We start from the raw sequence: 23,480 nt of genomic DNA on the forward strand, positions 1-23,480 counted from the left end.
ATTTTCTAGAACTTTTGGTTCAAAGGGTGGTGTCTTCTGTCGGCACTGCCTCACTATTCAGCTTGGTAGGTGTGCAGAACCCAGTCCCAGACCCGCTGAATCAGAACCTACGTTGTAACAAGATTCCCAGGGGAACTGTAGGTACCTTGATGTTTGAGAAGCAGAGATCACGAGTGCGGCTGGATCTCCCTGAACTCTGACAGGAAGAAGGAAGCAAAGCCATTAGTGGGACTTCATGCTTAGAGAGACACCCAGCACCTTTAGTTAAAAAAAAAAACAGAAGAAGAATTTAAAAATGCATTTAAAAGCATGCATTTATGTCATCTGGTCCCCAATTGCCAACAAAATATACTAACTCCTCAAGACCTAGTCTATACAAGAGACACACTGTAATTTTTCACAGGGATCTTTGAGGTCTGCCTGCAGTATGCTTGATTAAAAGCAAGCGAAGACGGAAGGTCCCCATGCAAGACGGTGGTTTGTGGTGGAGTCTAATTTGTGCCGCTGGGCAAAGGTCACGGAGAGGAGCTCGTTAATGCACTCCCTCCGGGACAGACCCATCTCCAGCCCTCACCGTATTGATCCACCTCTCCTGGAGCGGATGAGCTCACGGGCGGATGCAGGGGATGGAGAGGACCAGCCCTCGCAGCCTGAGGATTCTAGCAGGCGTGCCCCCCGGGGCCAGAGGTCGATGGTTTAACACCCTCGTTTAGGTATTCCTTTGGTTCCTAGTGACCTGTTTATCAGTTACTCAGAAAAAAAGACTTTCAAAGAAATAGGTTGCTTTTCTCCTGTGAAGAGTGTTGTTTTTCTCCTGTCATTTCTATAAATCACCTGAGCCCCATGGAGGCATTAAATGTCTTGGAATGGAGGCTTGCTTGACAGCGCAATGTGGCTGTTACCAAAACACAGCTCATGCTTTATTAAGATACCTGCTCAGGGTGGTCCTCAGGACCCAGGAGTCACCCCGTGTTCCTCCTCATCTGTATACTTTTGTGGCAGAAGCACTGACGAAGCAATGGCTTGGTGAATCCATCTGGTAAAACACTTAAGTGAATGCCAAGTACTTCTTCCTGGAAGTGATGGGCCGTGGGAATTCTGGAAGTGAGGTAGAAGCAAGCCAACATTTCCCGTTAAAACAAAAAGAAATGTGTCAATTCCAGATCCAAACCGCACAGCAGCACACTCAGCGCTTCTGACCCTCAGACAGTTTCTAAAGGGAGCTTTGGGCTGACAGCGGCCTCCCAGCCTCCTTCGTCCCACTGCACGTGGGGACCAGCTCCTAGAGCGCTTCCTGTTCCCCCGGGCCCTCGCAGCCCCGTGCCGGCACAGCCTCTGAAGACGCTGCCTAGACTCCATTCTAACTTTACTTTGAGAAAGAGCGTGAAGCTTAAGTCTGAGGCAGGTAGACTGAGGCCAGATTTCTGCAAAGTGGAATTACACCTCTTTTCTTTTTTTATTGGCATATAGTCAGTTTACAATGTTGCATCGGTTTGTGGTGCACAAGGTAATGTCTCAGTCATGCATATACAGACGTGTATTCCTTTTCATATTCTTTTTCATTATAGGTGACAACAAGGTATTGAATATGGTTCCCTGTGCTGTACAGCAGAAACTTGTTGTTTATCTATTATATGTATAGTAGTTAGTGTCTGCAAATCCCAAACTCCCGATTTATCCCTTCCCACCCTCTTTCCCTCTGGTAACCATAAGCTTGTTTTCTATGTCTGTGAGTCTATTTCTGTTTCATAAATAAGTTCATTTATGCTTTTTTCTTTTAAGATTCCACATATAAGTGATATCATATGGTATTTTTCTTTCTCTTTCTGGCTTACTTCACTTAGAATGACAGTCTCCAGGTCCATCCATGTTGTTGCAAATGGCATTATTTTATTCTTTTTTATGGCTGAGTAGTATTCCATCGTATAACTATACCACAGCTTCTTTATCCAGTCACTGCCAATGTGGGGGTAGCAATACTCCTATCAGACAAAATAGACTTTAAAACAAAAGCCATAAAGAAAAATAAAGAAGGACATTAAATAATGATCAAAGGAGCAATACAAGAAGAGGATTACACTCATTAACGTATTTGCACCCAATATGGGAGCCCCTGAATATATAAAACAAATGCAGACATAAAGGGAGAAATTGATGGGGAAGAATAATATTATACCTCATTCTGTGAGTGGGTATTTCTAAATCTGACACCTGTGAAATACCACTTTGAAAGTCAAGGTATGAGTTTTTTTTCATGTGAGTAATTCCCTCTTTTTTTTTTAAATTGAAGTATAGTCAGTTACATTGTATCAATTTCTGGTGTGCTGCACAGTGTCCCAGTCATGCAGATACATACATATATTGGTTTCATATTCTTTTTCATTAAATGTTATTACAAGATACTGAATACAGTTCCCTGTGCTGTACATGAGTCCTTGCTGTTTATCTAGTTTATATATAGTAGTTGTATCTGCTAATCCCAAACTCCTAATTTACCCCTCCCCCTGCCCCCCCCCCGGTAGCTATGGTTTGCTTTCGAGGTCTGTGTCTGTTTCTGTTTGTGAATAAGCTCATTTGTGTCACTTTTTAGCTTCCACATGTAAGCGACATCATACGGCATTTGCCTTTCTCTGACTGACTTCACGTAGTGTGATCATCTCTAGCTCCATCCAAATGGCATGTCGTGCTGCTTTCTTAATCAAGTACCACCGGGTGTGTGACCCGCCGTGTGGAAGCAGAGTCGTTGTATGATTGGTGGGTTGGAATAACCCATCTCCAGGCCTGTATCTGTCCACAAAACTGAAAACTGTTGGTCAGTCCAGTTAAAAAATTCATCGGCTTCCTGAGTGGGCTGAATTGCTCTCCAGCTGAATGTGACTCCAGCCTGTTCAGCCACACAGCCCACCAGCTCAGCCCAGAGACACAGCGCATCATCCATCAGTCCAGACTGTAGGAGGTATGCACACAGCTGTGCAGGAAAGCCACCAAGGGGACACTAAAAGCAGAACTGCACAGCTCTTCTTCCTCTGAAAAATGCTTTCCCTCAAAGCACAGCACTGCTGATCCCCCAATCCCACTCCTGGGCATGTGTCTGGAGAAAACTTTAATCCAAAAAGATACATGTGCCCCAGTGCTCGTAGTAGTACTATTTACAGTAGCCAAGACCTGGAAGCAATCTAAATGTCCATCAACAGATGACTGGATAAAGAAGTTGTGGTATATTTACACAATGGAATACTACTCAGCCCTAAAAAAGAATGAAGTAATGCCATTTGCAGCAACATGAATGGACCTAGAGATGATCATACTAAGTGAAGTAAGTCAGACAGAGAAAGACAAATGTCATATAGTATCACTTATATGTGGAATCTTAAAAAAGGACACAAATGAATTTATTTACAAAACAGAAAGAGACTCATAGACATAGAAAACAAACTTATAGTTACCAGGGGGAAAGGGAGTGGCAGGGGATAAGTTAGGAGTTTGGGATTAACAGTTACAAACTACTGCATATAAAACAGATAAACAACAAGGCCCTACTGTAGAGCACAGGGAACTGTGTTCCATGGCTTGTAGTAACCTGTAATGAAAAAGAATATGAAAAAGAATATGTGTGTGTATATATATATGTGTAACTGAATCACTATGCTGTACACCGGAAACTAATACAAAAATTAAATTTTTTCAAATATAAAGGAAAAAAAGAACAGCACTACATGCAGAAAATGTGAATAACGTCTCCTGTAAACTGTATGCCCATTTTGTGTATGATCCATACTTGGAATAAAATACAAACAAAATTAATCACTTAAATTGACATAAAACTATCATGTGAAACCCAGAGGCAGTGGAGAGGACCAGAGCTCTCTCATTCCCTCTTCGTTCTCTTTTTTTTTTCTTTCCTCCTAACCCCCTCCCCTCTCTGCTCCCCCTGGGAGGGAGCAAACCCAGGACCCTGTGCACAGCAAGCAGGCGCTATATCCCCCACCCGCTCCCTCTTCTTTTCAAGGATGCTTCTCCCCCACCACCCACCTCCCTTCGAGAAGCATTCTTTCAACCCCAAGAGCAGTTCTCCCATTTTACAACGGAAATAGTTGGGAACATGGAACCCAGCATCTGCCTTTCCCTCCTCAGCCGTCTCTGCAGGAACTTCCAGGTATCAGGACAGCTTTGCTATGAGCAAATTATTAGACCTTGATTTGCTCTAATGTATGTAATATGTAACATATAATGACGTTTCATCCTTATATCCCAGTACAGACCCCACAGTGTGCAGGTCACTAGGAGTGGATAAAGGAAACACGACCTAGAGACAGAGAGGGCGTAAAGGGACAGGCTTGGGACTGACCTGCAGGCACCTACTCCATCGTGATTCTAGTTTTCCCGGAAGGACAACTGCGTTCCCACTTCAGCTTGGGCACAAAGCAGACCCCCTTGGGGTGAAGCACATGCTCGGCCGTCGCTCACCCTCCCTCACAGTCTCCCCTGCAAACAGGAAGGAGCATCTCTCTAGATTTTACGTCCAGATTGAAAAATCCAGGGTCCTATCACTCAGTAACTATGTTTTTGTCTATTTCCAAAGGACCTTATTTCTCAAACCAACCTTCTTTACATTTGAAAGAGAGACATTAAAGCCCCATGAGGGTATCTCCTGGCAGGAAATACACTGAGGCCATGTTGTGTTAAAAAAAAAAAAAGAAATAAACCTAGCGAGAAAACAAAAAGGTTATTCTCTATTCCCGGGTGAAACGGGCTTGGTTGGCAGAGCACTGGGCTAGGATTCAGAAGGCCTGGGTTCTGGCACCTGCTAACCTATAGATCGCAGCCCACCCGGCCGTACAGTGCTGTGACTTCTGTGAACTCATTTCTGGGCACCTCTAAAGACACAGGGTCACGGCCCTCAGCCCTGCGACCTTGAGGGAGGAGTTAACGCTGCGAAGGGAGCGGCCCCCCTGTGTCACTGGGGAGCTGCGTGGAGGGTGCTCCCGGGAGCCTCTGGGCCCAGCAGGCTCCCATCGCTGACCCATCCTGAGGGGCCTCTGCTTTGCCTCTGCCCCGATTTCGGTTGTGTTTTCGGTGAGTGACATTTAGGCCGCTTGGGCTCTTTTGCCCTTTCTTTGGCCAACAGCCTGAGTGAGCAGCTGACAAAACGGACCCAAGGACATTTTAGCCTTTAGGAACTGTTTTTTTGGGCTTTGAAATGCCCAAAAGTCGACAAAGGTGGACACTGCATTAAGACCTTAAAGAAGTCACAGAGCATCCGTCTCCCTTTCTCGTCCACCTGGCACCCCAGGGACTCCTGTGCGGGTCCATTTCACAAGGCGCAGGGCTGCCGAAACCTTCCCTAATTTCTGCCTGAGTCACTTCTGTTGTCCTGACAGTCGGCCGTTGCCCACCTGGGACTCTGTGGCTTGTGTCATTATTGTCTCTAAAGCAGTGTCTAGAGAATGAGGATTACAAACTTCACCTCGTGACCTCATTCCAAAAGGGACGGTCACATTCACAAATGCCTTCTGGCCGTTCCACCCAGGCCGAAAGGACACATACGGAGCTGCCGGGGCTTTGTCCTCATGGTTTGACGGGCTGCCTGGCCAGAGGGCCTTCAGTCCACACAGGACATTCCCAAAGCTGAGAGCAGGGGCCAGGCGGCGGTCAGCAGGGAGCCAGGCCCCGCAGGAGAACGCGCTGGAAGATATTTCACATTTATCTGCCTTGACACTGTCATCACCTGAAACTGCATCACCTGAAATCTTTTTCTTTTGTGCTTCATTTAATACCTCTTATGTTTTCCTGCCTTTTTTATTTAGATGTAAGTCTAACTACCATTTACAGGGGGTCTGCTGTGTGTCAGCCACCAAACTGGGCATGTCTCTGTTTCCCTCATTTAACAGAAGGCCGTGAGCAGCTGAGGTCTAAGGAGTTTGAATTCGTTGCCCAGAGTCACCAATTCTTTGCCTGCGGCAGCAGTCTAGGCTTTGGAGCCCCCGCGTCTAGCGGCCCTGAGCCGCGAGAAGCGAAGGGGCCTAAAGTGTGTACGTTCTCTCCACTCCTGGACGGTCTCAGGGCACCTCTGGAAAGCAGACTGTCGGGAAGTTGTGTTCTAGGACCAGTTTGCCCTGGCCCCTCTAAACGTCGAAGGAACGCTCGGTCTTGTGTCTCCGAGGGGATGCTGTCCAAGCCTGGTCCACTGTGCCATCTACAGTCCTCCTCTGAGAACACAGAGAACGTTCTCCCTGGAGTCCAGTCGTGGGAGAAGCTGTCTGGAAAGACACGTGTGCCACAAACCGCGTCAGCGGCGATGCTCGCACGACCAGGACCCGACCTGCGGCCCTTCAGCCGCCGCTGAAGCCGTCGTGTGGTGCTTGCCTTGGGGACTGGGGCTGTTCTTGGCTGTGGCTGGTTTTCCGACCTTCATTTTCCCTTTATCTCCATTTTCTCAGCTCTTTCATTATTTGTCTTTTATTATACGTACTTATGGACTGCTTCAAAATTTTAAAAAAAATTTTTTAAAAATTGGTTTTGGTGGGGAGAGGTAATTAGGTGTGTTTATCTATATATTTATTTTAATGGAGGTGCTGGGGTTGAAGCCAGGACCCCGTGCGTGCTGAGCACACACTCCACCACTGCTACACCCTCCCCCCAAGCTTTTGTTACGGTTGTTGCCGTATGTATATATTTTTCACGCACACACGTATTTATTTATTTTCCAGTCACTGGTTCCGGAGTGTGGCACCTTCTGTGCTGCCTTATGAGCTACTTGCTTTGCATGGATATGTCTTGTCTGCTGGGTCCATTCGTCGTTCCTTGAGCACAAGAACTAGGTCTTGTTTCACTCAGGTCTCATGAGCGCCCAGCACCGATCTCTGCTGTTTGACTTATTGTGGATCGTGGATCGGGATTTGTCCATAATGTGAAAAGATGAGTGACTCCTGGCTCACCTGTGCCCTCGTCCAAACCATCCTTCTCAGCGCCAGTGCGATAAAGTCTGGGGCTGGGTTGGCCATGACGTTCACCACGGTACCCATTCCTGTCTTCTCGACTTTGTAGAAGACTGTGGTGCCAACTGAGTTGTCATGTCAGAGCCACGCTGACGGGAGGGGTGGACACAGCTTACCTTTCCTGAGTGGCAGAAACCCCCTTCCTTCAAGTCTCTTTACGTGTGAGCATGCTTTGACTTTGAGCATACTTTGAGCATGGGATGGGACTGATTCCATGAGCACAAGAAACAATGGCCTCGTTACCTTGGAGCACTTGCTGTAATCAGGTCTCATGGCTTCTCTGTGGCTCCACGTAGAAACCTGAGCGGAAAACACTGCCAGCATGGCTGTGTGCAGACGCTTACTTGACCCCACAAATAGGGTGAACATACTGTTGGCTTTTAATTAATTGATATTTCAGCAAGAAGCTTTTTGAAATGTGACTGAGAGAAAGTAAAATCTGGGCAGAATTTGTCCTTTGACAAATTCTGAGAATGTAGCTACAGTTCTATCGGAGAGAAATTGACTGAATTACACTGACTGGTGATGACGTGCATCTCAGCAGTGGGATTTAACCCCTGCGCGCACCATGCGGTCTTCTCTCTCCAAACCGCAAAGCTGTCTCTCGCGTGTGTAATTATCGCACATTTACTGAAGTGAAAACAATTGACGTGGAATGTCTGGCATTCGCACATCTTTAAATAAAGGAGCATTGAATTCAGCATCCCTGGGAATTAAGGTAAACCGGGCATATGAACGTTCTGGATAAATCACGTGATTCCCTCCCTTCTAAACTGAGGATTTGTGGAAGCTGTTCTTTTTTTTTTTTTTTTTTTTAATATATTTTTATTGAAGTAGAGTCAGTTTACAATGTTGTGTCAATTTCTGGTGTACAGCCCAGTGCTTCAGTCATACATGAACATGCATATATTCGTTTTCATGTTCATTTCACCATAAGTGACTGCAAGATATTGAATACAGTTCCCTGTGCTGTAGGGTAGGAACTTGTTTACCTATCTTATGTGTATTAGTTACTATCTGCAAATGCGGAGGCAGTTCTGACGCCTTGCCCTGGTCGCCCTGGTCGCCCTGGTCGCCCTGGTTGTGGATATCTGCGGATTACCCCTGGTTGTGCGGCCCTGGCCCGTCTCCCTGGGGGTTCAGGAGAGCAGCTGTAGCTCAGCCACTGCTTGCCTGATTTCCTCGCACCTGGATGAAGCACCAGTGGGCATGCCCAGTGGCACCCGGGCCCAGCACACGCTGGCTAAGAGGTCTGGTAGGTAGAGCTCCTGGAAGGGAAATCGAGGGACTGTAGAAAAGAGTTGTGTCCGAGGGAATATAGCATGACCGAAATAGATCACCCTCGCGACTGTGTATGTGATGAAGTAGAACAAGACGGAGAAGCACGTGGACTCACCGGGGTCCTAGCTTCCTCGGACTCGTGGTCGTGACGTGGATGGGAAGAAATTGGTGGGAAGGGAAACGGGAGGGGCGTGGGGACCGTGTGGTTAAGCGCCCCCTGCCTCGCCCTTCCCCCACCTGAAAGAGTTGAGATCCTTCGTGGAGAAAAAATCTTTGTTGCTCTACTGCTGAGACGCAGAAGGAAGCCAGGGCGGCTGAGGTCCTTGGCTCCACGATGGCAGATCCTTGTGCCGTGCCAGCAGCGGCGCGCCTGGAGAGCGTGCCCTGGAGCCCGTCAGCTACCTCCGAGCCGGGCTGGGCTTCTGGTCGTGAATCTGTCGGGCGTCGCAGCCATTGACAGGGGAGTTTCCTGGCTGTTATTTCTCTTGTACGGTGTTGTTTTTAGTGCTTGTTTAATCATTGTTAATGTGAAATCATTTTTCTCTTGGACTTTGTAGCCGTTTATTAGAGAGGCTGCAGATAATCATCAGGGTTCTTTATAAAAACAGCCAAGGATTAAAGCAGTTGTGTGTCCGTCTTGCCCAAAGCAGGTTCTCATTAAGAGTTGCTAAGCTGATTTTGATTTGCTGATTTTGATTTTTCTCTCCCCGCTTCTGAATATACCTTTATAAATGTCGTCATTATCACAAAAGGAAATATAAATAAAAAGACGTCCATCTTCAGGGATTTTTTTTTTCTTTTGGCCAGAAAGGAGAAAACACAGGGAATAATAGCTGAAGTTTATTTGTAATGATTCTGAAGAATCTTTGCATTATTTTTTAAATACTTTGTTCCAAGAGTTGTTCTAACAGGAGCTCCAGAGGGAAAAAGAGTTTATTCGGTGATTCTGCAAGTTTAAGGCCTGCTTAATAAGCATGCTTCTCAGAAGCTTGCGAGAGCCCCCGGGAGTCTCCCCAAGAAACGGAGCAGGGCGAAGTGCCCCCAGCTTCCTGTGCGTGTGGGATCACGCTAACAGACTGACCCTTCCGTCCCCACTCCTCAAAGTGTGACTTTCTTAAAGGCAGAGATTGTGTGCCGGTCACTGCTGGACCCCTCCGTTTCTGACACAAGGCCTGGCACACCCCAGATTCAACGACCCGACATTAGAGTTGGGTTCATGTCCACTTAAAACTACCAAGCCATGTCAGCAGAGTATTTTATTAAAAATATCTTTCTTAAAGCTTACCCACAATGATTCATGATGTCGACCTTTAATTTATTGAAGTCAATTTACAATGTTGTATTAATTACTGGGGTACGACATAATGATTCAGTTATATGTGTACATATATATTCCTTTTCATTATAGACCATTATAAGATATCGAATATAGCTCCCTGTGCTGTACAGTAGGACCTTGTTGTTTACCTATTTTATATATAGTAGTTTGTATCTGCAAATCCCAGACTCCTAATTTATCCCTTCCCCCGCCTTTCCCCCCTGGTAACTATTAGTTTGTTTTCTATGTCTGTGAGTCTGCTTTTGTTTTGTGAATACGTTCATTTGTGTCTTTTCTGTTTTTTTCTTTCTTTAGATGCCACATATAAGTGAGATCATGTGGTGTTTTTCTTTCTTTCTGGCTTCCTTCACTTAGTATGACGACGCAGTGTGGACTTTAAAACAGCCCTGCAAGAGGGAACGTAGACTCGCAGTCCCATTGCTGGACTGCTTTGGCTGTTTCGGATGGGGGGCAATCAGGCTTCTTTATTTATTTAATGGAGGTGTTGGGGATGGAACCCGGGACATTGTGCATGCGAAGCACGCGCTCTACCACCGAGCTGTCCCCTCCCCGCGGGACTGTTAAGAGGGAAGTGGAGGGGCAACTAGGAGGGTTTGAGAAGTTCAGTGTGGGCTGGAGAGGGATCCAGGCCTTTTCTTCCTCTGACTGTTTGCCATTCACCGATCTTGCGAGAAACCTGCTGGCTTGGGGGAAGGCGTCCTTCGTGACGCGTCCTGTGCTTTCACACGCTTGGCGGTAGTATCCGTCCCCGTCGTTTCCCTGGTGAGGAAGCAGGTTTCTGAGACCAGGCCTTCCTCCTACTGCAGCTGGTAACACAGGACCGTGCGAGGCGGAGTTGCTGACTAGCGAGAGGTTCCGACATAGAAAGGGCATGACGCCCCCTCGGGGCCCCCACCGCCACCCTGCGCCGTTTGCGGACGGCACTCACGCCCAAGGAATCGACCCAAAGGTAGTCGCTTGTGTTCTCCTCTTCTCCCCACCCCCACCGCCTGTGTTTCCTAAAGAAAAGTTGTCTTCAGAATCGCCAGCATCTCTTATCCAGAGACGAGGAACAAGGCGGGCATCAGATGTGCCCTGTCCTTATAGTCACAGAGCTGCGTAAAACCTGTCACCCCACGCTCCATAGCTGCACTCACCAATTTCAAGATAACATGAAATATCACATAATCAATTATGGAAAATGGAAATGGAACATCGGCCTGGAAAGCCGCCTCGGAGGGCATTAAAACAAGGAATCAGTTGCCCGAGAGGGGTGTGAAAATTACCAGACTTTACCGAGGCTGTGGGTCCGGACCTGCCAGCGCGTGCCGGGGGCGGGGGGGTCAGGTGCAAGGCGTCCCTGTGTTCCTCGCCAGGTGGGGACCACCCTGCCCCCCGCAGCCCGGAGGAGTCCTGGCTCTGGGCCAGGTGCCAGGGACACCGGGGAAAGCAGCCCCTGCAGGGGTGAAGGCGTCACCGTCATCACACATGCGCTTCTGCCCGGGCTGTGCTGGGACCGCAGGAGCCCAGGGAGGGCAGACAGATGGCGCTTGGTGGGGACGGGGCGATTACGACAGAAGGAATGAGGACATGACGGCCCAAATGAGCAACCAGAGAAGAAGCGCTGGTTGTGGGAAGCAGACGTGCTCACTCGCACCCATCCGGTAATTGCTAAAGGAGCAGAGGAACCGGGCAGATTTTCAAGCCTGTCCACCTCGTTACCGCCTCTGGACGAGAGCGGCAGCGGGCAGAAGTGGGGGCGAAGAAAAGCCAGCGCCTTTCCTCCCTTCCTGGCAGCTGGCACCCCCTCCACACAGACACACGCACGGAGTGAGGAGTGAGGTCCAAAAATGGTACCCCACACTCTTTCTGAGCAGGACACAAAAACAGACCCTTATCTGAAAGCGTGTCCTCAGCATCACAGAAGAAGGCCGGGAGAAGTCAGATTCCCTTCTTACGACCTGCAGACACTTTGATGCTGGCAAACCCTGCTACCATAGGAGTTTCCGTCATGATGTATTCAAAGGAGACGGGGCCGCTGAGCGCAAACGGACAGGAAGAGCCCCTTCCTGTGATGGTTCCAGAAAACACGCTGCTTTTAATGTTCCAGGTTGCAGGGTGGGTGTAGCTCAGTGGCAGAGCATGTGCCTAGCATGCACGAGGTCCTGGGTTCAATCCCCAGTACCTCCACTAAAAAAAAAATGGTCAGTGTCCACTCACCTTCCCCCGTTTCTACGTGGCCAGATTATCTCTCAGCTCTTTCATTTATCTGCCTGGAAAACGGGAACAATACATTTTCTTGCTGTGTAAATAGGTTCTTAAGCTAGAATCCCCTCCAAATGTCTTTAGCCGCTCTTCCAGGAGTCTGTATTCCCCCATCCATCTTGAAATTATTTGTAATGTTTATGTGTATGGCACCTGTTACTGGGAGACCGTCTCAGAGGGTAGTATTTTAGGCTTCCCTGAAAAGAGTCCTAAGTAAATAACCAAAGCTTCACATCACAGAAGAGCAGCAGGGGAACTGAATTGCCGTGGCAGAGGGTGCATTTGAAATCGGATGCCGATAGCGTGTGGGCCGGAACGCGGTGTAGTACGCCCAGTGGCACCAAGCGCATTTGGTTCTGAAATCGCCCCCGGCACCTGGGAGGCACGGTCCCTGGAACGTGCTACGTGCAAGGACAGGCCAGTTGCTAGGAAGTTTGGCCACGGCGTTGTGCGGAGCGTGAAGTGGGTCTCCACCATCTGGTGCCCACAGCCTGACTCGAAGGACCGCACGACAGTGGAGCCCTCCCTCTGAAGGAAAACGGGAGCCCCGGTTCTCACCAGCCCGCTGACTGATGCTGGCGACTTTTCTCCCCGACGAAGAGTACCTTCCCCAAGGTGGGAACTGCGTCTGCCTGGTTCACTGCTCCACCCCAGACCCCGCGCTTACGCTCAGCCAATAAATGGCTCTTCACGTCTGCTCCTCTCACGAGTGAAATTCTCTTGGTCAGAGCAGACTTGCTGGTTCGGAGGATTTCGGATGGCCATGTTTGGGGATGACCTGCTGACCGCAGAGCCTGAGTGCAGCTTCAGCCTCTGCAGTTGGTGTTTTGCTTCAAAACAGAATCAGTAGGGTCTTCCACCTGGGAGCCTCCTGTGTGGCGTTGTGTCTTCATTTGTGTTTTGTTCCCTTTACAGAGGGGTTTCCCACCCGGGAGCTCATGCCGTCCTCAGAACAAGAACTGTCTCGTGTTTTTGTTTTACTTTGTGTATGTATGAAGTAAAGCAAGATGTATACATAAATATAGTGTAAATCAACTGTCACTGAGTGTTGTGTTAGTTTCAGGTGCACAGCAAAGTGATTAAGTTATACATTTTTTTTTCAGATTCTTTTCTGTTTTAAATTATTACAAGATATTGACTAGGGTCCCCTGTGCTCTGCAGTAGGACCCTGTTGTTTACCTGGTTCATACATAGTGGTGTGTGTCTGCTATCCCAGACTCCTCGTTTATCCCTTCCCCCACCGCTCCCCCTTGGGTCACCGTAAGTTGGTTTCCTATGTCTGTGAGTCTCCTTTATGTTTAGGTGAGAAAACAAGACTCGGAACCCAGCGGCGGGGCCGAGCATCCGCGGCCGGGCGTGCACGGCGGTGCCCGGGGTCCTCACTTGGGCTCTGAGTGCCCTGCTGTCTGTACTGGGCTCATGACACAGTCCACTCTAAGCTCATCTCACTGCTGGTGTGTGAGTGGGAGCGTCCCGAGGAGCACCCCACCGTCCAGGAGTTCAGTTTATGCCTGCTCAGAAATGAACTTGTTACAAGTCAGCTGATTAATTTGGTTTAGAAAATTCTAGTGTTTCTTGGTGTGATCTGGGGACGCCCAGGGCTTGAGGGAGAAGAAGACTCCATTCTAGGACACCAGTCAGTAGGTCTTGAGAGCCTCTTCTCTTGTCTGTGAACTGAGTAAGATGATACCAGTTCTGCTAACTCCAAAGGCAGGTTCTCGGAATTAAATCTAAAACAATGTGCAAAAACTCCTTAAAACTGTTACATGACATTTAAGAGCTTTTGCACAGCGTTTTAGATTTAATTCAGAGTGTTATTTTTTACAAACACGTGGTGTATGTCCAAACGGGGCCACTGCAGTTGGGTGCACAGGGATCTTTGGCTGGTACACGTTACAAAAGAAAGAGAAACAGTTGCAGGTCGCCATGGAAATGGGTCGATGTTTGACCGTGGATAGGTGGCCCTAACCTGAAATAGGTGTGTTACTGTCACTGAAGAATGTAGTCCCCTGGGGGGGCGTGATCAAAGGCAGATCATAGCCCCCCACTGTGACACAGCGCGCACAGCAGTCCCGTGGGGGAGGTAATGTTGACCCATTTTTCAGATTAGGAAACTAAAATGTAGGGCGTTGCTGGGGAAATTGTCCAAATCATAAAGCCAGCGTAGGTGACCGTCAAGTCAGCATTGACAACAGACAATGGCAGTGAGCCTCTGTCTCCAAAAGTCACCTGGCCTTTTAGATGAATGCTGGCGAGTTGCCAGCCTGCTGGTAACCTGTGTGCCCTTCCAGCCCTGGCTCAGTGCACATCCCAGCTACACAAGCCGGACTGTTTGGGTTCCACTGAGGATGGTCCGAGGCTCCCGTAGCTTCCACAAGCAAACCCTGCTGGATCGCCCACTGTGGGGCAGACACATCTAACGGGGTCCCCCTTTCCTAGCAGGCCGCTGATTGTGCACACTTAGCTTCAGTGTTCCCATGTGGACTACAAAGCATTTGTCCCAGTGAAAATAATGGTTTTCAGGAGAAATGATGTAAGTTCTGAGCTCTGTGCTTTGGTGACCACAGGTGGAGACTTCACTTGCTTATCCTGGGTTCTCCTAGGCAGAAAATCATGCAAAACATACAAAAGCCGTGAGGAACAGCGTCATTTTCCCCTCTTTCTCTCACAGGTGGATGACCAGATGAAGCTTCTTCAGAACTGCTGGAGTGAGCTCTTAATTCTCGACCACATTTACCGACAAGTGGTCCACGGAAAGGAAGGGTCCATCTTCCTGGTTACCGGGCAACAAGTAAGTGCAGAGACCGAAAAAAAAAGTACCTTTTTATTCAGCGTGCTCAGGCTGGCAGGAATGTAACGAGGTCAGAAGCACTTGTGTGCTTTGAAGGGGAGATTGGCTGCCGACAATTTAGAAAAGCGGCCCTGGTGTGCTCTGTTCCCACTCTGATGATTAGGTTAAACTTGTAAAAGCCGGCGTCATCGCGAGCCGTCCGCCACTGCCAGGCTGCTGGGCTGAAAGGTGGCCTTGGAGGGGTCACAACAATTGCCAAATCGAAATTAAGGATTAGGGTCTTGGGGTTTTTTCCCTCAAGCTTCTGCTTTTAATCTACCAGACTTGTTCGTCAGCTATTTTTTAAAACCTTATAAACTGTGAAATCCTTGCTCTTCTGGAATTACACTGATGGAAGAGACTGATGCAGATATCATATGTAGCCTTAATATTTGGCGTAAGCCCAGCGAGCAGGAACGGGGGTGTTTGCTGTGGAGCGCAGGTCATTATTCGAAAGGAAGTAGGCAGAGGAAATTACTGTTCGGCCCCTCTCCTTTCTGAACAGGTATCTGTTGGGTCAACAAATATTTCTGGAACGTCGTGCGAGGTGCCAGTCACGATTCCGGAGCTTTGGCCCCTTATTAGTGACCGGAACAGGAAAAGATTCCAGCCCTCACGGAGTTTAACACTGTAGCACAGAGAAGCTGACAGTAATCAATAGTCCTAATAAATGTTAGAGGTCAAAGTGCTGTTAAGTTAAAAAAAAAAAAGGAACCACCGTGTAAGGGGGAATCCCTGCCTGTGTTACTGCGCGACCCCTGGCTTGCAGTGACAAGTTGTGGGGGTGGTTTAGCCTTACTGAGAAGGCGACATCCGAGCCAGGATTTGGGGGAAGAGACACTTGGCCTTCTGGACACCTCGGGGAAGAGAAATCTACCGAACGGACCTAACTCCAGCTGAGTCTGGCGTGTCCCTCCCACTTCTTAGCCTCCGTTTTGTAACTGGTGTGCTGTCAGAACGGGTGCGCGGAGCGCAGGGGCCCTCCGGCGCTCGGGCAGCCCGGCCATGTTCCGCGCACCCTCCGCGTCCCAGGACTCGGCACCGCGACCTTTCGCTCCAGCCGGAAATGCTTATGTGCTGTGAAACCCCAGCAGTGCACATCTGAAAATGAAGGGCGGTCTCCGCATCGCTTGCTGTAACATCCACAGATCACATTTTCCCAATCTAAGGGAAGGCGAGCGCCGCTTCCGAGTTTTTGCAGACCGGATCGGTCTGCATCTCCATCGCTGTCTGGTCCCCGCTTCCTGTCCCGCGCCGCGGAAGGACTTCCTAGAGGAGGAAGTGAAGCCCCAGTCAGTGTGATGCCCCGATGTTTTGAATTTTTGCTGAGCATTTTCATCCCGTGACCCAGGTCTTTGGAAGGCGTGTACCCATTTCCAGACGGTCATCACCGAGTGTGTCTCCCAGCCCCCTCCTGCCCGTGCCCGACTAGGAGCTGCATTAGAGGAACGAGACTCAGCCCACAAATTAATTTGATTTCATCCTTCTGAGTTTCAGGAATCAAATGGGTTTGCGCTGCCCTTTCCTCAGAGCACTTCCCTCCCTGCTCTTTAGAAACACTCCTGATTCCACATTGCATTTTGCCTTAAGTGCTGCCCCCGGGTAAAGGTAATTACCATTTAAAAAGTAGACAAAGTGCATTTCTCATCTGGTTTTCCAAGCCAAGAGCCACAAGGAGTAGGTGGCACTTTATCGTCTTTAGTATCAATTGTCGCTGCTTTGGCTTCGCTGTGGAGGTCCTTACTTAACCCTAAAGTTGGCCGTTCTGTTTTAATTATGTCGTTTAACCTGGCTGCACTGAGCGAACCGTAAACAACCTTGTCAAGCGAAAAGGAAATCACGATTATCAGGAATGTGAAGCATTGCGAAGTCAATTCTATATATTTAGCATCTTGTAATTATGACAAGAATTCGTTCCTAACTAGTATTTTTAAAATAGACGCACACAAAACACACACACAAAATAGCAATAGAGCACTCTGAAGTGCCATCACTTGTAGTGTTTGCATACTGGAGCCAATTAACAGCCACCGGAAGGTCATCCTAAGGGAAAGGTCTGCTGGCAACTTATTCATTATCTTCTACTGTGTCTCACAGAAAAAAGACAGGCACCTTACAACATGCAAGTCGTCACAAATTTCAGCTGTTAGAACTGAAAGCAATTTAGCTAAACCTGTTTCTAAAACTCCATGACGAGTGGAATTTATCCAAAGGGGACATAAGCTTATAGTATTTCTCCAATATCTCCCTTGAATTTAATGGTACAAAGATTACATGTAAGAGAGCAATAAATTAATTTTACTAAGTACATAAAAGACAAGGCCAGCTCCTCCTGAAATGAGCACCAACTCTGCCCTCCACAATGGAAATATAATTATGTTTGTAATAAAATGTAAGGAAGTCGCCGATCTTTGTGCTGTTTCAGGAATAAATCACTGCTCCCCCTTCAGAGCCTTGCGATTTGATAAATTATCCTTGAAGGAAATGTTATCAGAGCCCCCGTTTAATAAGCACGTTTGAACTTCCAAATTAGCATGTAAATAAATGAATGGCTCTCAAGCTGTTGGTATGCGAAGGATTCCTCCAGCCCACCTCATGGAAGGCTTCTCGGTGACACAGAGTCCCGTGAACAACTTCAGCCCATTCCGTCGGAGCGTATGAGGTGTCTACATATGCCGTTCTAGTAGGTGAACTTACTACGTACCTGTTCGAACTATACACATAGCAAGTTTTAATTAATGCGGCTTTTTAAAAAAAAAAAATGACTGGTTCAGATTCCTCTTGGTCACCAGGTACTACATTTCCCACCATGAAGTCTTGGTGCTGGAACTCCCTGCGTACCTGTTGGAGCCCCACACCTGTCAGAGACGAATTAACTACGTCTGAATAGTTAAAAAATGAATGAATACCAATATGTGGAACACGCCTTCCCGGCTTAGGGCTTCACTCACGAGTCTTTTTTTAATGTGCTATGTACAGACCGGGCTATAGCGACAGCTCTCGGAGCCGTTGACTCCGAGCTGCGCTTGGCAGCGTTGTCCCGACGCCGCGCCTCTGGGCGGTGATGGCGCTGCGGTGGGCAGAGCCTCGCTGAGAGCAGGAGTGGGGCGGCCCCGGGACGGAGCCCTGGCGGACTTCCCAAGGCCCTGCCTTGGCAGTGGCCGTGCCGGTGCACACCTCCTCTCCGGGTCCCGGGTGCACCCCGCCTCTAGCCCTTGCTGTCATTCCTTCGTCCATCCCATTTGTCCCTGTAGGATTTATATCGTTATTAACTGGAGTGGTTAGACCGTGTACCGTCTCTAAGGGATCTAGAGCTCAGGCACCCCTTTTAAGCCGGAAGAACTTCCTTGGGGTGGAAAGTTCTCCCCTGAGGGGACTGGTGAGGTGACATGGTTGAGACGTCCCTGGACATGCAGGGCAGCGGCTTATCACGCGCCCTGTGGCATCCACCTGCTTGTCCTCTCTGCTTCCGGCTCGGGGCTCAGGTGGCCTGTGCCCTGGCCCTTCCTTTCACACAGTCTGAAATGGGGCCACAGCAGCGCTTAGCCCCTGATGTTTGGATTTAGTGGGCAGATGTCAGCACTCTGACCGAGCAAGTGGGACAGGGCAGTGCTGGTGGTGGAGCGTCCCTAGAAGACACGCCGACGGTGCCTTTTTCATGCGTAGTTGACACTACAGAACCTGATTGACGCCTTGGGGGGCCGTCTTTCCACTGACTCTTAATTTTTCTCACTTTTGAAAAAGGTTTCTGTACACCCAGTATTCTCTAGTTAAAGCTGAAAATTAAACTCATCATATTTACACAATAAAAAAAAAATCCATTCTGCCTTGTTTTCAATTGCAAATTCGGCTCCAGGGACCGGTTCTCCTGCTTAGGAAGCAGCTCTGTGACTTCTCCTAGAGAAGCAAGTGCAGTCAATTATGGTAATGAAATGTCAATAAATATAAAAATTTAATACAGTCTGCTCCGGGTGAGTGGCAGATGAGAACTTGCCTCCCAGACAAATTTGCTGCTGCCGCAGATATTAAATGCACCTAAAAGAGTATCTGGTTGCCTGAGAGCTCGCCAGTCCAAAAAGGATGGGAGTGTCAGGTACCAGCTGGGCTTCCCATTAGGCTGTAGCCACAGCAGCAGAGCTAGTGCTGCCGTTGACCGCCACCCCGCACCTTCACTTCTTATTGTAGATGGAAATGCCGACGTCCCGTGCATAATCTGCGACTGGCGCATCGTACCGCCTTTTTTTCCAAAGAAGAAGAAAATAAGCCTTTTTTGTTTTGTTTTCCAAATCAAGAAATTATTCTTCTCATCAATAAAATCATTGCTGTCTTTCGAGAGCAACGTGTTAATACCCATGGGAAGGCCGTCAGTACTGCTAGCTTCGCAGGAAGCGGCAAACCAAAGGGTGATCTTTCAGCGTCCACAAGCATGTGGTCTTACATGACGATGACTTTAAAATGTCGCCGCTCAGTAAAATAAAAAGAGAAACCTACCTCTGCCTTCTCTTGCCTCATTAATTAACACCGTGCACATGTAGGATGCTGTCTTGGGTTCATTTTTTATGGACAATGTATTTTTCTCTGAACTAATTCACGAGTTAACAATTTTCATCTTATGTGATAATGTCACCTCCCAGTAGGAAGAAAGATAAAGATGTCCGCACGTACAACTTAGACCTGCTTCCTCCAAAGCATATCAAAATGCTTAGATTGATCAGAATAATTATGATATTATCAACGTACGGCTGATAATGACAGACTGTGTCTCAAACTGTTTTCATGGGGAATGTCCCCCGTGTTATAAATCTACATTGCAACCTGATTTTACCCACAGTTCTTCAGAGTCGCATGTGAAATAGACGTATGTATGTACATGTATGTAAACTCTGAGTCAGTAACACCAAAGTGTGCACTGCGCGGGCCCCGAGCCTGAGAGCCACTAAGCGGGGACTCTGTGTTGCAGGTGGACTATTCTGTCATCGCCTCGCAAGCGGGGGCCACACTCAACAACCTCATGAGTCACGCACAGGAGCTGGTGGCCAAGCTTCGTTCTCTGCAGTTTGATCAACGAGAGTTTGTGTGTCTGAAATTCTTGGTGCTGTTTAGTTTAGGTAAGCACTCCATTCCTCATAAAGCTGGCTAAATGATACTGAACTTTATTTTCTCTCTTTTTAATTCTTTTATTTATTTATTTTTATTGAAGTAGAGTTGATTTACAATGGTGTGTTAGTTTCTGGTGTACAGCAAAGCGATTCAGTTATACAGATACATATATGTATATATATATATTCTTTTCCAGGTTCTTTTCCTTTATAGGTTATTACAAGACATTAAGTACAGTTCCCTGTGCTCTACGGTAGGACCTTGTTGTTTATCTGTTTTATGTAGAGGGGTGTGTATCTGCTAGTCCCAAACTCCTAATGTATCCCTGCCCCAACCTGGTATATCTTCGTGTGCGTGCCCCGCAGGAGGCACGCCCTGCGGTGGGTCGGTCGGGGTGTGGGGACAGAGTTACTAGACTGGAGTCTGGAGTTTTCTTCCCGGATGGACGTAACAAATGGGCAGCCCTGGAGAAACTGATGGAGGCTTCATGGCGATGCTTAGGGATGACGCGTGATGTCTCACTGGCCACCCTTCTGCTGCTGCTCGTTTCTCTTGTGTCTTCTGTTTCAGCTGCGAGCTACTGCTGGTTTTGTTCTTGTAAAATATGGACAGTAATTAAAAACCTGTTTCTTAACTCCCTATCAGGGTGAACTAGAGAGCGTTTGTAACCAGATGCACTGCTCTGCGAGTATAAAAGATGGCGGTTGTCGGGGGAAAGGATGCTTCTTTGGAAAGCTTTGGAGAAGAAAGATAACTAAGGAAGACAGATTAGCTAAATCAAGGTTCCCAGTGAGTCAGCTCAGAAAAAATCACCGCTGCTTGGAATAAAAAAAGGATTAAGGAGATGGATTTTTATTGACTTCAAAGGAACAGATTTTTCTGCCTGTCCCATACTTGATTTCTGTATTTTGTTGGCTTAATAAAGCCAACTTAAATAAACTTTTTGCCAAGTTCATTTATTACTTATTGGCAGACGGCTGGGGGAGGCAACTTCCCTTGAATGAAAAAAAATGCAGAAATCAGATTTACCAACATATGTTTTTTCTTTAGCCTTCAGTTATAAGATAGTTGTGAATTCATATCCTAAGAAATAGAACAATAAAACAAACTGCAAAGCAAAACAGATGTGTCCCCGCTCCAAATCTGGTACTTTGGTTTTAAAATTCTTGACAGCAGCACACAACTGTTGCTAATAAAGGAATAGTTTGAAGCAATAGAACCAGAGTTAATTTTTCACATGTAGTCAACATTTAAAAGAAAAAGAACATTTTCATATTTTGGAAAATGTGATAAATATAGCAAAAAGAAATGTTACTGAAAATTTAAAAAGACAACAGAATTTCATAGATGTAGTGTTCAAAGGTTTCCAGTGCCGGGACTGGACCCTGTGTGGTTTCTGCATTAACCACAAGAAATTGGAAAGCTCTGTTCCACTAAGTCTACGTCTCTAACCCGAGAGCAATTTTTAAAAAATCAAGAGGAAGATAGCAGAGGTCTGCTTGCTGTAATCTCTCAAATTGCTCTGGTTTATGGCAAGATCTTAGTGTTTTCAACTAGTACGTTTGATCAGTAATTACATGAAAAATGTGGTAATATATGTGTAAGAAATCTTACAGCATCTTGGTGATAAAATATTTAAAGAGAGTCATCTCACTTCAATGGTATTTTAAATTAGTTGAATCACTGCATTACATTTGAAGATGCAGAGATTAACCACGAGCCATGTTTAGTTTTCATCACTTTTATCTTTCCTTCTTCGTTTTTCAAAGTTGTTATATTCTCTGCCAAATGCTGTGGAAGAGGGGGCATGGGGGAGGGGGGGTCGAAGTGCGCTCAGCCTTTGAACCTCATGGATTACCTTCCTGAACAGTTGGGCCGTGCCTTTACCAGAACCTCAACCACAGAGAACTGTCTGGTTCACGCAGGCGTTGACTGTTTCAGGAACCTGGGCACCAGTGAATGTCCCTTAAAACGATGCCTATTTGTTGTTTAAGGAAGAAAGGAAAGGCTGGCTTTCCAATCAGAGGTAAATCAGGTTTGGCCAAGACTTTATTTTTCAAAGAAGCAGAAATGGGAGGATATAGCTCAGTGGTAGAGTGCATGCCTAGCAGGCACCAGGTCCTGGGTTCAGTCCCCAGTACCTCCACTAAAATGAATAAAACAAACCTAATTACGTCCCTCCCCCCACATAAAAAAAAAAGCAGAAATAAGGTAACTGGTAATAAAGTTCAAGTAGTTTCCAATTTATGAACGAAAACTTTTCTCCCCCCTAGAAACAACAAATAATCAATCTTGGGGGCTGGGGACAAATTCGTCCCAGGCTCTCGTGAGTCCCATGGCCCCCAAACCTGCGTGTTCTGATCCCGGCCCAGCCTTGAGCCGCCCTGGTCCTGGAGGAAGATGCGGCTTCTGGGGACCGATCAGAGGCCAGGGTCTGTGCTGCGTGGGGGCTGCGTTCTCCCGGGGGAGAGATGAGGCGGCGTTTCCCAGGTGGGTGCGGGGAGACCGGGGGCGACGGCCCCGCGGAGTGGCTGGTGCCGGAGCAGGAAGGAGCAGGACCGGGCGGCGGCAGGAGGAGCCCGGAAGGACTCGGAGATCGGTCTCGGGCCCAGGGAGGCCGCGGGTGCGGGAAGCCGGAGAGCCTGGGCCGGGAAGGAGACCGTGCAGACCTCGGCAGGGGCCTCCTGAGCACTGCCTGCGCAGGCGCCGGGGCAGGGCGGCCGGCAGAAGTCGGTGTGCGGTCCGCATTCTGCAGAATTCAGGAGGTAAAGCAGGACTCTGTAAAAGGGGTGAGCTGCCTAACTGAAGCTGGCTCGCCTTCCTGGGAGCGCCGCGGAAAGCGGCCTGCTGGCTGGCGGGGAGGGCACAGCTCGGGCGGAGCGCGGGCTTGGCAGGCAGAGGTCTGGGTCCCATCCCCAGCGCTGCCTCCACTAGAAAGAAAGTGGACTGGAACTGTGTTCTGAGTGGCTTTAACCCCTCGTGGGGACAGGAGCGAGATGGGGTGTGGACGAGTTACAGGGTGCAGACCACGGGATGGGCCAGGGTCACGGGGAGATGAACCTCGGGGTTCTGGGTCCTTGAACCCAGGTAGAAAATCCTCCAGGAGCAGCAGCTGGTTAGTTGAATCCAATGCCAACAACCCTCTTCTTTAAAGTCGTTCTTCCCTGAAGTGGCTCCTGAGCCCTCATTTCACAAAAACTAATGACGGGACTAAAGTAGACGGCACAGCTGAAAAATTAGCCAATTCACTAATTAATGAATCCATTCATTCATTCATTAAAAGAAAAATTAAAAAAATTTTTTAAAAACCAAAAAAAGTACAGTTGACCAAAATGTTTCCAGTCTGCTGCCTGCTTCTTTTCCTCTTCACATTATATCCATGAGCAGACATCAGCTGGCTACGCTGGTCAAAACAAAGGGAATAAAAGTAAAAACGCCCCATTTCTCAGGGTCCTTCTCTGTGTGTGAGGTCACACTCTGGAGGCCCAGCCTCGGCTGGCTGTAATGTTTCCTTAAAATCCCATTCAATTCCCTCTTTCTTCTTCTTTTTTTCACCTGTAATTTGCATCCATGGAGATCATTCCAAGTTGGCAAAATGGATGACCCAAGAGAGGCCCAAATGCAACTTTTTGGTTATGTGTTGGTTGTACTCCCACCTGTTAAAAAGGATCCAGAGTGACTGATGCAA

At 47.9% G+C, this 23,480-nt stretch overlaps 1 protein-coding gene across 2 annotated transcripts in view; it reads left to right on the forward strand.

The window, feature by feature from the left end:
- NR5A2 (nuclear receptor subfamily 5 group A member 2) overlaps positions 1–23,480 on the forward strand; it is a 109,099-nt gene that overhangs the window by 55,074 nt on the left and 30,545 nt on the right. For both annotated transcript variants that reach the window (XM_031438325.2, XM_031438321.2), the window contains 2 exons: positions 14,534–14,653; positions 19,653–19,800. In XM_031438325.2, coding sequence (XP_031294185.1) covers positions 14,534–14,653; positions 19,653–19,800 — 268 coding nt within the window. The remainder of the gene's footprint in view (positions 1–14,533; positions 14,654–19,652; positions 19,801–23,480) is intronic.

The sequence above is a fragment of the Camelus dromedarius genome, chromosome 21 (genome assembly GCF_036321535.1).
Source record: "Camelus dromedarius isolate mCamDro1 chromosome 21, mCamDro1.pat, whole genome shotgun sequence".
Classification (NCBI taxonomy): Eukaryota; Metazoa; Chordata; class Mammalia; order Artiodactyla; family Camelidae; genus Camelus; species Camelus dromedarius.